The sequence below is a fragment of the Phycodurus eques genome, chromosome 8 (assembly GCF_024500275.1).
Source record: "Phycodurus eques isolate BA_2022a chromosome 8, UOR_Pequ_1.1, whole genome shotgun sequence".
NCBI classification, from domain to species: domain Eukaryota; kingdom Metazoa; phylum Chordata; class Actinopteri; order Syngnathiformes; family Syngnathidae; genus Phycodurus; species Phycodurus eques.
In genome coordinates, this window is record NC_084532.1 from 9,975,671 (window position 1) to 9,991,288 (window position 15,618).

The following is a 15,618-nucleotide window of genomic DNA, read 5'->3' on the forward strand; positions in this document are numbered from 1 at the left end:
TCATCATATCTACCTTTTGTGTCTTCGGCACCCCGCTTGTTTCCATGAAACAGCAGGGTCTACGGTCTTGTTTGTTGAAAAATACATCATTTAGGGGGTTGAATGTGTCAGAGTGAGCCTTGACGACATCTGGCAAAAAATAACGTGACCCCTTCCCCCTTAATTCCCCAACAAGCCCGCCCACAGGACTCACTGCATAGCCTTGCTTTGTGGAGTGGTCGTGGACATTTCCTGATGTAAGTAAGGGGAGAAAAGAAGGAGGGTGGCATGGAGGGATGGATGGAGGAAGAGAGGCAAAAATAAAAATGGACTTGCCAGCTGTGTCCACAAAGCCTAGTAGAGGCAAATGCCCGCCATATTGGAGGGTGACGTTGTAAAATCTTTGCTTGTCTGTTTTGTTTCTTTGTTTGTTTGTTTTGCCAAAGGTCTTACTGAAAGAATTAGCTGTATTGCTCACTATCACTCCTGTTGATGCATACAAGGTAAACACTGACGTTCCACAAAATTAGATACAACCGCACATTGCAAAAGATCCAATACAGAGCTACAAGAGAGGTACTAATTTAACTATTACGGTCTCCCCAAAAAAATAATAATTAAAAAATGTCCTCGTCTGATAACATCCCTCATATAATATCAAATGTTAACAAAATGCGTGAAAAGGAGACATGTTTTTTTTATATTTTCATGTCATTTTTTTCACAACCTCCTCGGGCATTCTTTATTACATTTGTACATTTTTTTGTTTATGTTTTGTCAATCATTTTGGCAGTGATACAGCTTGAGGCCTGAAAGTTTGAAGAAAATTATCTTTTGTCTTTTAGCCTTCTTTAGTCTTTTTTACTCTCATTGTGTTTCTGGACAACTGACTGTGCAAAATTGTACTTGCACAGAACACGGCTGTTAGATCATTATACCCCCCCCAAAAAAACCTGAATTTTTTTTCCATAAACCACTTCAGACTTGCTCAAAGCTACCAAACTTTAAAAGCTGGTTTTATTATTTGAATTACTCCGTTTTTATTACCAAGTTTGTGTGTGTGTGCTTGTGGGTGTGTGCGCGCGCATCTTGAAGCAAGCACTGATCATTCCAGGGGTGACGATAAGGCATCTTTTGTGGGACGTTTTCACATGTCTTTGTAAAAGTGCTTGATTCTTTTCCCCTTCTCTCTCTGTAACTAAAGCACATTGAGTCTTTTCCATTTATTGAGCCTCATTGGCTCCTTCTGACTCCAAGTTGCAGTCCATGACTTCCCAACGATCGCAACATAATAGATTCTCCCAAGTCCAAGAAATGATATCAGTGTGTTTGTGGAAAAAAACATATTCCCACGGGCTACATTTGATCTACTGCGTGACTATAAATTATGCAGTCATACAGTCGGCCCCAGAACATTGCACTCACAATAAGCTCTTAATAAATCAGTGTGGACACACTGTAAAGTGTCATATCAAGTAGTGTTTTGAAGATGCTATAAAACACAGCTTTTTGCTATACGATATTGTCGTTTTCACTTAAGTTATATATATAGTTATACCAATTTTACAATAAGGGCTATGGAGCATTATTTACTAGCTTTTTAATTTTCATATTACCGCTTAATAACACATTAATGAGATGATTCCATACCGCTTCTCCTCACCCGGGTCGTGGGTGTGCTGGAGTGGCTGACTCTGGGCAAGAGGCAGGGTACACCCTAAACTGGTCGCCAGCCAATCGCAGTGCAAATTTAAACAAACAACCATTCGCACCCACATTCACACCTACAGGCAATTTAGAGTTTTCATTTAACCTGCCATGCATGTTTTGGGGATGTGGGAGTACCGAAGAAAACCGCCACAGGCAAGGGGAGAACATGCAAACTCCACACAGGCGAGGCCAGATTTGAACCCGGGTCCTCAGAACTGTAAGCTAGATGTGCTAACCAGTCGTCCACCGTGCCACAAGAGACCTACTACTACACTTCAGGGCTCCAGACTGGGAATGGTCACATTTTGCCCCTAAAACTTAACACACTGTACATCCAAAAAAAAATTATGTTTTTTGTTGCTGACAAACTTCTGCTCCACACTTCCAGTTGCTGGCGATAATGCACAAATGAGCTGGTTTGCCAACCGACATTAACATCAAAAGAACAAGAAAGGAGACAAACAAAAAAGAAGAGGAAGGCAGGCAGTGAATGACCGCTGTGATTGGCTAATGTGTGAAAAGAGGCAGGTCTAGGGGATATCGCGCGAATCTACAGGGTTCACATTGTTCTTGTGAACAATGAACAATGGCGAAGAGGACTATCAGTGCTTCCTTTCTCCCCAATAAACCTAATGTGCTGCCAGGAGACAAATCCTGATGATGAGTCCGATTCGGCAGGAAATTCTGTCTTCAGGATGATTGGTTGCGTATTATCAGAATTACAGTGAAAACGAGAGGAAATGTGAATATTTATTTTGCAAGTGAATTTACAGTGTGCACCCCGAAAATTTCAAGCTTGGGACCACTGGACTCTTCGTAAAAAAAAACTTTAGTCTGGAGCCCTGAACGTTGTATGGTATCTGATGAATGCTATGACATATCAACATTAATCGTCCTTGAAAATGCCACAGTCTTTCATAATAGTTTATGAATAATTTCAAAATCAGTACCCTTGTTATGATTTGGCACCAATTGCTGTTATCTATAAAACATAATTACAATGGCATGTGCTGTTCCTGGTTTTCACAGTGGCAATATTTACAAAAGTCATGGAGTTGGAATGCCGAGGTCAACGCTAAATATCTAATTCATTCCAATCAAATGTAAAAGAAAACACTACAACACACTGAATAATGGACCCTGCATGTACTCAACAGTGTTGCCATGATTGTGTTCCTATGTTGGGTACCATTGTGAGGGCATATTTCCCCCTCCTAAAATAAAAGTCAAAGAAGTGATGGACATTTTATTTCTGCACAATGGCTTAGCTGCACACACACTGACGTCTCGTTTCAAAGTACTGTATACAATGTGAACGCTGAATAGATGAAAGGACCGATAAGGGTTTAAGTTGATCCATGTTTCCTGTTTGAGTTCCTTGGAATGCTGACTGAGGGCTTCTCTCATCTCAACTTCACTTTACACACAACATTAGACTTCATTTAAGTAAAAGAGACATTTTAGGCCTGTTTATAATGGCTGTGAAAAGACCCAGAAACAGTGCTATGGTTGGAAGAAAGACATAGATACACAGGCAAATGCCAATAAATAAATGGGAACATTACAGCCATTTATTTACATCAGCTTAAAGAAACAAAATGATGCAATCAAACTGCAAGACGTGTGTGCAGACACACAACAGGTGTGTTACATTACATCTGGGCTAAAACCAAATTACCAGCTGTACAAAGTCTCGAGACGACATCCAGTTGGAAATCACATGCATGCGCTGACAGACAGACAGACAGACAAGCACACACGCACACGGAATTTTATTCATTTGACTTATTGACCTCCTTTCATTGGAACATCTGTATGAATGATAATGGCTTCCTTACCATGAAATCAACTCATATTTCAAGTTTCTTATCATTCCAATCCACCTCTTGGGAGTTTTGGAAATGTCTCTGCCATTATTAATGAGTCTGAAATCAGTTTTTTTACCTCTATTCTCTCACCGCTTTTCTTTTCCTCCATCTGCTTGGGTCAGTGCCCTAGCCGCTCTTTACGATCCCACAACTGGACAGCAATGATGGGAAAGTGCTGAAGACTTTTGTTCCAGACAGAATTATTTTTTTTCTCACTTCAACCTTGAGACAATTTTGTCTTTCTTTGCTCCAACTTTCTTCCAAATATAAAAGCTACAGACATACATGAGCCCTCACGTTTTCTGGATAAGGTTAAAGGGTCGTATCCTATTATCGCCAGCTATGACTGGTTGGCTAATTTGGCAAATTTTTCAAGGTCAAAGTTTACCAGTGTATCAGCTGCCTGAAACAAACTTTGGGCTGGTTTGGAACTGGCCTCTTTATAGTAAGTGTTAAATAAAAACCTGATGGATGAGACATGAATGTTACTCCTGATGCTGCGTCATCAGCAGATGAGTTAGGAGACCTTGTTAAAGTGCTTTGAGTACCTTGGGTACAAAACTGCTATAGAAGTGAAAGCCCATTTACCAGTAGTCTCTCCAGAACACCTCACATGGGAGGCGTCCATGACGCTGGCTGAACTCAATGTGGAGGAGCAGCGGCTATACTCTGAGCCCCTTGCTGATGACTGAGCTTCTCACCCTATTTCTAAGGCGGAGTCCGGATACCCTGCGGAGAAAACTCATTTTGGCCGCTTGTACTCGGGATCTTGTTCTTATTGTCACGACCCACAGCTCGTGACAATAGATGAGTGTAGGAACGTAGATCAACCGGTAAATTGAGAGCTTCGCCTTTCGGCTTAGCTCCTTCTTCACCAAAACGGACCGATACAAAAACCGACGGACCCTCCTCTTCAGCCACCTGTCTTCAGCCACCTGAATAGACCTTACAAGGGAGGCAGAGGAGTGTGATCCCCCTGTAGTTGGAGCACACACTCCGGTCCCCCTTTTTAAAAAGGGGGACCACCACCCCAGTCTCCCAATCCAGAGGCACTGTTCCCTTTGCGATGTTGCAAAGGTGTGTCAACAAGGACAGCTCTACAACATCCAGAGCCTTTAGGAACTCTCATCCACGCCTGGGGCCTTGTCACCAAGGAGCTTTTTAACCACCTTGGTGACCTCAACCCCAGAAATAGAAGAGCCAGTCTCAGAGACCCCAGGCTCTGCTTCCTTATGGGAAGTCGTGTCGGTGGAATTGAGGAGGTCTTCAAAGTATTCCCCCCACCTACTCACAATGTCTCGACTCGAGGTCAGCAGCGCCCCATCCCCACTATACACAGTGTTAATGGTGCACTGCTTCCCCCTCCTGAGACGAAGGATAGCGCCCATCTGTTCACCCGAGTGTACAAGACACGCGGGTGCAAGGGGAAACATCCTCCATACAGTATGTGATCACTTTTCATGTAGCACCAGGAGCTGCTAAGGGCAATCAGTCTGTTAACTCCATTGGACACCACAATAATTTATCTCTCCATCTCCCTCTGTGGGTCACACCGGAGCAGACCGCTCTTTTTTCTCCACGTCACTACTCAAACTGCTAACCGTGCAGTCTCACTTTGATATCTACTGTGTCAATCTAGTTGTTTTAAAATGTAGCTTGTTTACTCTGGACCTCCAGTTGAAATTTCTCTTTTAAGGGGCTCCAGGTGATTAAAGGGAATAACATTTGTATTGCTTAAAAATTGTTTCAGCATGAGATCATTTTGTCTTTACTTACATTATCTCCACCGTTGATGCTATCGTCTCTCGGTAGAACAGATATGCACATCTGTCTGACATTTGTCTATTGGAGAGCACGCTTCGCAAGAGGCGTGTTGCCATGACTGCGTACGCTTTAGCACTCAAATGAAAATGCATTGTCCCATTAAACTTTGGAGTGAATGGTTGTCACAACGCCATTATGACATTCTGCTGTTAGCTGACTATTGTGTCATATTATTTCAAATGCTACCACTGGTCACTTCTAGGTTGAAAAAGCGATGGAATGTTTATACATCTGTTGCAGGGTTGTAATTGTCTGGCAATGGCAGAGGCACTGTTCCCTTTGCGATGTTGCAAAGGTGTGTCAACGAGGACAGCTCTGCAACATCCAGAGCCTTTAGGAACTCTCATCCACGTGGCTAACATGTGCTCTCATAAGACTAGTTAAGATGCTACCAGCACCAGTATTGTTTTTGTTAAGTCTTGGTGAAAGCTGCTACTTGTAAATGCTTCTTTTTGTGGTCTAGTCATCGATCCAAAGCGACTTAAAACAATGAAAGTGAAGATTAGTTTCAAGGTCAATGGGTCATGCTGTTGAAATCATGCTGTGATGCATTGCCAGAGATCAGTGACTCAAATCTTGTCTCCTAAATTAATCCTCCTCCGCAGCACCAGATGTGGTCAGTGGAATGACTCAGAGTGTTATCATAATTCAATCAAATGTCAGCGATTAACCAATCGTTTCTGCTCTCGCCACAACAGACTACAGGACTGGGCCGTGTTTCACGCAGGTGAACAACCAGATGTGTCAGGGTCAGCTCAGTGGAATCGTGTGCACCAAGACACTATGCTGTGCCACCATTGGCCGAGCGTGGGGACACCCCTGCGAACAGTGCCCCGCCCAGCCGCACCCGTGCAGACGAGGCTTCATCCCTAACATCCGGACCGGAGCATGCCAAGGTCAGATAGTTACCTTTGCTAATGTTCCTCACCACTGCAAACATTACTCATCATGTCATCACCTGCACTGAACATCCGGCAACATCTGCAGGTCAGTGTCAACAATTCAGAGGCCTGTTTACATCTACTGGATGCGTATTTCGTGGGAAAATGCACGTTTACATATCTGTATGAGTGTCCCAGTTTTTGTAACTGTAGCTTTTTTGGGGATGGGAAAAATCTGGAGCATACAGAAGAGCCAAAAGTCAAACCCGCCAAACAAAAGGCCAGCTAGCTACATAAAGTATATAATGTAAAAGAATAAAAGAATAAAATAAAATGAGACCAAGAAGAAATTGGGCTTTAGTAAAGTTTGAGGCAATATATACAGTTCCAATTGCAGTGGAAGTTCTGTTGAACACAATCAAACACTCCCATATGAAATAATGGAAATATAATTACAGTGATGACTTCAGATGCAAGTTTAATTCAACGCTTTAACTTCCCACTTAAAACACTTGTATCTGAAATTATATTTCTCCGATGAAATGAATTGAAATGCCATGAATCCCTTCCAGTTGTGGTGTTTTGAATGTGAGCTGCCTTGTAATATACTCCATGTATTGCTCTTACATTATTGAGGCTGGTCCATCTTTTGGAATGTCACCAAAAAAGTCACAAAGATGCCAAAGAAAAGCAAGAAATCCATAGTTGTGTGTGAATCTAGTGACATATTTTTCATAAAAATCTTAGTTTAATTGCCATTATCAGTGCAATGTTATTTGACTTTAGAGGTTCTACTTAACTAAGTGTTCTGAAAGAAAACTGAAGATAAAAAGGAATTAAGCATACACAAAGCATGTGTCCAACTCAACAAAAAGTGGTTTCATTAGATGGGGCTTCAAGTTGCTGGCTGTAGGTTAAACAGATCCTTGTTTATTGCGCTTAATACATATGCTAAGTCACCAAATCACCAGAGTGCACCAGAGCCTAGAGTGACGTCTTGCTGGAACCACTACAAAGTGCACGTGACCATGAATCCAAATGTAAGGAGTGCACTCCAGGCTCCGTCACGGTGTTGGCGGCAACAGGCTTTTTTTGCGTCTCGCCCTGAAGAGCAGACAGTGTTGTGTTCAAGTGGAGCAGAGGTTGAATTGAATGTCTTCTGGAGATTGAAAACCGTCTCTTTAAGAGTCTCTCTGCTGCACATGCGCAAGCCTCTTTGGATTCTGAAGGGCGTCGAGAGGAAAATAAATCCACTTTGTGAAAATGTGTATGCATTGCGTTACACTCATTTCTCAAGGAGCCCACCGACTGACCTTTCATCAATACTGGGAAAAGTGACTCAATGTGAATTCTGGGAAAACTTTACATTTAACAACGTTGGTTCCTGTTCCAACAAGCTCATCTTGCTGGAAGTTACGACTCATTCTGCTGACACTCCCATTGTAAAATCTTTTAATTAAGTTAACAAAAATCTGACAAAATGGCCACCTGAAACACTTTGTGGATATATGTTTGACATGCTGCATTACACTATATTACAGCCCCAGAACGCTTGTGCTTGTTTTGACTCATTTCTGTCTCTTTTGCTGGTAGATGTGGACGAGTGTCAAGCAGTACCAGGTCTTTGTGCTGGAGGTAACTGCATCAACACTGTGGGATCTTACGAGTGTAAATGTCCCGCTGGCCACCGTCAGAGCGAAACTAGCCATAAATGTGAAGGTGAGTCTGGTCTTGATAGTAGCAATTATAGAATTGGAAATGTTTTCTAAAATGCTTTGGCATAGCAAATTAGAAATGATCAATTTCAAACAATCAGAATATTAATCAGAATATACAAAATGTAGGGTCTGTTAGTGACCCCAGTAATACCAAAATTATTGCTCTGGGGCTCACAACTGTTGAAAGTTTTTGTTAAGCCATCACAAATATGTGAACACTATTGTAAACCCTCGTGGTGTCACAAGGTTATATAGAGAGAGAGCGAGAGAGAGAGAGAGAGAGAGAGAGAGAGAGAGAGAGAGAGAGAGAGAGAGAGAGAGAGAGAGAGAAAGTGTGGGAAAGTTCATTTTCCATGCAAACTAGTTCAAAGTTCAGTTCACCGTTCCCAAAATAGACTACAGTAGTTCAGTTCATAGTTCATAATTCAACATTTTGTACTAAGTTCACCGTTCCAAAAAAATTAACTAGTTCATATTTCTTTTTCCTCAATATGTTGCTGATGGGGGCGGCACGGTGGCCGACTGGTTAGAGCGTCAGCCTCACAGTTCTGAGGACCCGGGTTCAATCCCCGGCCCCGCCTGTGTGGAGTTTGCATCTTCTCCCCGTGCCTGTGTGGGTTTTCTCCGGGCACTCCGGTTTCCTCCCACATCCCAAAAACATGCATTAATTGGAGACTCTAAATTGCCCGTATGTGTGACTGTGAGTGCGAATGGTTGTTTGTTTCTATGTGCCCTGCGATTGGCTGGCAACCAGTTCGGGTGTACCCCGCCTCCTGCCCGATGACAGCTGGGATAGGCTCCAGCACGCCTGCGACCCTAGTGAGGAGAAGCGGCTCAGAAAATGGATGGAAAATGGATGGATGGATGTTGCTGATGGGATATTTCCCTCAAAATACTTGTCACCCATTCAGTCCACACGAGCAGCCAGCTGCAGACTTCACCCAACAATCTCAAGAACATGACGAAAAACTTGTTGCTTTAATGTTCTTTTATATATATATATATATGTGTATATATATATATATGTGTATATATATATATATATATATATATATACATATATATATATATATATATATAAAAGAGGAATTAAAACAAAAACAGAACTTTTGTCCATAATGTGAAAAAAAAGCAACACAGTATGACAGGAACAATGGTGAAAGGGCATTAATAACTGCATTTCTCACACCTCTGGCTGACTCCATCCATCCATTTTCTGAGCCGCTTCGCCTCACTAGGGTCGCGGGCGTGCTGGAGCCTATCCCAGCTATCATCGGGCAGAAGGCGGGGTACACCCTGAACTGGTTGCCAGCCAATCGCCAATCATATATATATGTATTTCTAATACAGCTCTTGCATTCTATTTGGTTAGAGTTTGCAAGTGTACCTAATGTTGTGGTCGCATGAGTGTAAGTAATGATGTTTCCTGAAATACAGTAGCAGAGTTGAAATGGTTAACAAAGCAGTTAGAAACAGAAGGACAATTATGACGGGTATTATCAGTCTGTAAGGATCTTCAAGGTCTGAGTAGAACCATTCAGCAGGGGTCCTTTTTTGTCGTCATGTTTCTGCCTTTCTAAGCACAAGCTGAGATCCCTCACTGAGGTTTTAAGGCACTTTAGATAAAGTGCTGTTAAGATGTAAGATGTGGGTGTCTGATTGTTTGTGGCTCAAAAAGGCACCTGGTTTTTATGGTCTGCTTTCACTTGAGTCTGCACTAAATACTTCTTTTTTTTTTTTAACCTGTACTTCCATTTTACCCTCTATAAGTACAGTCTTTACACTGCCAACCAGCTGTTGGTTTCTGAACAAAGGATCACTTTCGGTATGTTTTAGGTTACACTCACTCTCAGCTTCTTTACTGCCCTAGTATTTAGATGGGATAAATCGATGTAAGATTTTCTCTTCCATACTTTACTTAATGCATCGACCATACACATTACACCTACAGGAAGAGGAGTTGGTCATTACGTTGCGGCTATAATTGTTTCCAAACTTTCAAGTTCTAAAAGATTTGGGTATTTATTTATTTATTTTCGGGTCTATTTGCAAGATAAGACAGCACTAGAGTTGGGGAGAGGAGCAAACAATTCTAGGGAAGAAATTTCTTACTTACTCGAATAATATGACTCAAGTAAAAGTAAAAAGTAGTACTCCAAATAACTAATTATACAGTGATAAAGCTACTCAAGTTCTGAGTAACTGGTGAGTAACTTCTGATTTATTTATTTTTTAAATAGCACACAGACGTCAAATTACATTTTGCAGATGCAGACTGAGACAGACTATGTTTCTGAAGCTCCAAGTGGAGTTGTTTTAGGCTGAATTGTTGACGTTTTTAGGCAGACACAAAAAATGACAGCGCATGATGTAGCTGTTCTTTTTCGTAGTCCATTCCTCCATTTTCCATCCCGCTTACCCTGACTCAGTTCATGGGTGATTTGGAGCCCATCTGTTTGGTAAATATGGATTTCTGCCATGTTTCATGTAAATGCGTCAATTTGCTTCTGTGTAAGACTGCTGAGACTGTGCCGTCTTCCTGGCTCCGTTTGATTGGTGAAATGAAGTTAAACGTCACTAGTAGTTTCGTTGGATTGTTGAAACAGAGTCATGTAACAGAAGCCTCTCTGAACAAAACAAAATAGATTGTGCAAGTAATCATAAATAACTGTCAATAAAATACAGGTAGCGAACTGAATGAAGCGCAATGTAATGGAGTAAAAGTAGCATTTTGTCTTAACAAAAATAAATAAATAAAGTCAAAGTAAAAAGTATGTTGCTTTAAAACTAGTCTTACTAGTATAATATATCCCAGAGTAAAGGAATTGTAATGGAGTTTATGTAGCTCGTTACTACCATCTCTGGACATCACTGACACTGGTCTTTTATACCGCGCTCATCTTGCTTTGTGCACTAAGACACAGACGTTTCTCAGATGTTCTCAAAAGTTTGGATGCATTCGCTCGTCCTCGATGTCTCAGTGAGATAAATTAAGATTTTGTTGCATGCCTTGTTGGTTTAATTAATTAATTAAAATGTTTACCTCAATAGTTTCCCCCATGTAGTGTAGATTACAGTATATAGTCCTGAAAAATGCACTAACACACAATTGTAAAGGGGAAAACACATAATCATAGTCAAGCCATATGAACCACACGGGCATTTAAGCTGTAATTATGTCCCACAGCGGTGCAGTAATGGCACATGTGTAAAAATATGTGGCACACATCATAAAAATCTGATACAGCGTGGAACTTCACTTTGGGTTTCCCCTCGTGAAGCAACAAGAACCCTTCAAGCCCAAACCCTGAGTGAATAATAGTCAGTTAATGTGGTGTCATAAAGCATACCACAAATAGGTGGGCCACCTCAGCACTGTGCTTTGGTACTCTCGGGGTCATTGCCATATCATTTGGGGTTTATTGAGTTCTTCTCTCCCACTATATGGAACCTTAATTAAATTAGCAGCTTTATATTGAAAGAGTCTTGTGTTTGCAGCTCTAATCCCTTTTAAAGAATAAAGACGTAATTGCTTGGATGACTTCATGCACCCATTGTTGACTGGAAAAAGTGAGTGATTATTTGGTTGTGTGTAACAATATTCCATGTTAGTGGAGTACGTCCTCTCAAGTCTTCCAAAGTAATATATTTAAGAGAGACACAATATGATACCAACCTTCTATAAAAACACTTTTTTATATATATTATGATATTTTATACAGTATGTTTCCTTTATCATTATAGTATGATCATTTTATATCTCTTTTTACATCATTTTAAAAATATTTTAATTTAGAGATGGCAGTGACTAAGTACTTCTTGGGCTTTGGGACCAGAGGTACACCATTCAAGCCCCACTGCGTAAAAAAAATTAAAAAATAAATAAAATAAAAACACTGTTTTAGAGAGATGCTAGTCTGCTTTCTAACTACTCTTGTGGTGCCCTTGAGCAAGGCACCAAACAAGCCTTTCTCCTTGAGGGTGTTTAATCAATATACAAAATGTACCTGTGAATATTCTCATCCATCCAGGTCATTTCATTCCGAGGGAATTGAATCGATCGCAGCTGCCCTCTTCTGGTTGTCCTAGAGGACGTTTTGCCTCTCTTCTGAACAGGCTTCATCAGTTCATGCACATAGACTAGCTAGGACAGCTCTAGCCTGAGTGTTGGTGTAGAAACTCAACTCTGTATCCCCTAAGTTAGAGGCATACCCCAACCACGACTAGTATCACTCTTTTGGGACGCAAAATAACAGATTGTATTGAAGAGAGGCCTCAACAGCAGTCATTATTGTCAACTTAGGGGATCAATGGTTGGGTTTCCACTCGACTTTACACCGATCTGATCGGATTGATCGGTATCGGACGATAATTAGCATTTTATGATGATCGGCCATTCGGGTTTCATGTCATAATTCACCCATCCGATCAACGACGTCATCGATCGGCTCTGCCAAAGACATGTACATTTAAAATAAAACTGAAATATCACACATCCATAAGTATTCACTTTGCTCAGTATTTAGTGGACGCACCCTTTTGAGCTAATACAGCCATGAGTCTTTTTGGTAATGATGTACCGAGATTTGGGGATCATCTGCCCTTCCTTCTTGCAGATCATCTCTAGTTCTGTCAGGTTGGATGGTGAAGGTTGGGGGACAGCCATCTTTCAGGTCTCTCCAGAGATGCTCAATTGGGTTTAAGTCAGGGCTCTGGCTGGGTCATTCAAGAACAGTCACAGAGTTGTTATGAAGCCACTCCTTTGTTATTTTAGCTGTGTGCTTAGGGTCATTGTCTCGTTGGAAGGTGAACCTTCGGCCCATTCTGAGGTCCTGAGCACTCAGGAGAAGGTTTTCCTCCAGGATATCCCTGAACTTGGCCACATTCATCTTTCCTTCGATTGCAACCATTCGTCCTGTCCCTGCAGCTGAGAAACATCCCCACAGAATGATGCTGCCACCACCACGCTTCACTGTTGGGACTGTGTCGGACAGAGATGAGCAGTGCCTGGTTTTCTCCACACATACCACTTAGAATTAAGGCCAAAAAGTTCTATCTTGGTCTCAGACCAAGATAGAACTTAAATATTATTTATTATATTATATATATATATATATATATATATATATATATATATATATATATATATATATATAATATTATCAAATATTATTTCTCACCAACTTGGAGTCTTTCTGGGGGTTTTTTTTTTTTTTTTTTTGGGTGGAGGGCTGCAGTGATGGCTGACCTTCTAGAACTTTCTCCCATCTCCAGACTGCATCTCTGGAGCTCAGCCACACTGATCTTTGGGTTCTTCTTTACCTCTCTCACCAAGGCTCTTCTCCCCCGATTGCTCAGTTTGGCCGGACAGCCAGCTCTAGGAAGGGTTCTGGTCGTCCCAAACGTCTTCCTTTTAAGGATTATGGAGGCCACTGTGCTCTTAGGAACCTTATGTGCAGCAGAATTTTTTTGTAACCTTGGCCAGCTCTCTGAGCTCTTCAGGCATTTCCTTTGACCTGATGATTCTCATTTGCTCTGACATGCACTGTGAGCTGTAAGGTCTTATATAGACAGGTTTGTGGATTTCCTAAACAAGTCCAATCAGTATAATCAAACACAGCTGGACTCCAATGAAGGTGTCGAACCATCTCAAGGATGATCGGAAGAAATGGACAGCACCCAAGGTAAACATATATGAGTGTCACAGCAAAGGGTCTGAATACTTATGGCTGTGTGATATTTCAGTTTTTCTTTTTTTAATAAATCTGCAAACATTTCAACAATTCCATCTTTTTTCTGTCAATTTGGGGTGCTGTGTGTACATTAATGACCTGAAATGAGTTTAGCAAATGGCTGCAATAGAAACAAAGAGTGAAAAATTTAAAGGGCTCTGAATACTTTCCGTACCCACTTTAGCTTATGAGCATCACCTGATTAATCCTGCTCGGATGAGAGGGGAAAGATCTTCTAAGACAACCAGAATAGTCCAGTTGCGATCGATTCAATGCCCTGGGACGTATACAAAATGTAATTTTTTTAAAATGTAATGAGATATAAAATAAGAGTTGTATCAAAAATGTGAAGATAATAATTCACAGCTTTGACTGACATTGTCACAGACATGTCATTATAACAATATGTGTATTGTATTATTATTTAAATATCATTTAAAAACATCCCCAAAAATTGTGGCTGTGACAAAAAGCACGACAAATTTAATTTGAATTAAAAAAAATTCAACTATGTTTAACCTAATATTATTTTATTTATGGTTTTATTGCTTATTCTTGAGAATAAAATTTAAGTCTTTGTTGTAATGTGGGTTTTAAATGGCAATACAGAATTATTATATTATTTTATATAATAATTCTCATTCTCAAAATGCTAATTATACATCAACCTGCACAATATAATGCATCATTGACAATCTAAATGAATGTTTCAGACATTGATGAATGCAGCACCATCCCTGGCGTGTGTGATGGTGGCGAGTGCACCAACACGGCTGGTAGTTACGTGTGCACCTGCCCACGTGGTTACATCTCCAGCACAGACGGCTCCAGATGTGTGGGTGAGTGTCGCCAAATGTCCGGGCAACATTCCGCCGCTTTTACCTTTCGTTCATTGGCTCGCACATCCGAGCGTGCGCGTGATGAGTCAGAGTGGCCAGCAGACAAACACACTTTCATGTACTCTTTGGCCTTCACAGCATAATTTACACTTGGTGAGACACAGATACACACCATACCACACTGATGCGCCCCATGAAACATTACCAGGTGTTAATGTACTGTATTCTTGAAGTCTATCACAGGAAACATAACCAGGTGTTTACTTATAAGATTAAGTCCAGGAAAGTGCTTTATGCATTTCATGCTATGCAACACCTGTTTACGATAAAAGAAAATGTTTTTTTTTGTTTTGTTTTTTAGTGTGAGAAGCCTTTTTTTTTGTAAATATTTTCAAAGATTGCTGTTGTTGGGAGGAAATTTGTTGAAAATACAGAAATGACTCATAAAGTGTATTAAGAAGTCTGCTCTTTTGTCTGTTTGGACAAATAATATGCAACAGTTAATCGTACATAGACACGTTATTGGGGCTGCTTGAAAAAGCCTTTCCATATTCTATTAATAAGACCTCCGCCAAACTCAAACTGTTAACCAAAGTGGGAAAAAAAGACACTTGCCCTATTTGTACGGTGGCCGACAGGGACAAATGCTGTAAAAAAAAATGCTGCAAGATTTAAAGAAAAAAAAATAAATGATGCAATCACAGAAAACAACAGCAAATGAAAAATCTAGGAAGATAAAAACGCTACAAATAAAAACAACAGAAAACAAAAGAAAAATCTCTCCAAAAACACATGTAAGTCCCTAAATAACTGCAAGAGAGAAATGCCAGTTCACGCCACAAAATGGCAGTCCACCAGGCCACTAGGGGGCGTGACCTCTGGGATGGACCAGTCCTGTGACACCAGAGGCACTACAGGTATGTATAAGTAGATACGACATGCCCATTTTGAGCTCCATGCCAACAGTGATGCTAAACTAGGGAGGTCAAAGTCGTCAGCGCATTCCACGTGTGTGGACAGCGAGAAAACCAAAAGACCAAGGATGCCGACACATTGTGCTGCATACC

The 15,618-nt window shown here is 40.9% G+C and overlaps 1 protein-coding gene across 1 annotated transcript in view; it reads left to right on the plus strand.

Moving 5' to 3' along the window:
• fbn2b (fibrillin 2b) overlaps window positions 1-15,618 on the plus strand; it is a 95,566-nt gene that overhangs the window by 33,423 nt on the left and 46,525 nt on the right. The window contains 3 exon segments of the mRNA XM_061684150.1: window positions 6,080-6,277; window positions 7,856-7,981; window positions 14,426-14,551. Coding sequence (XP_061540134.1) covers window positions 6,080-6,277; window positions 7,856-7,981; window positions 14,426-14,551 — 450 coding nt within the window.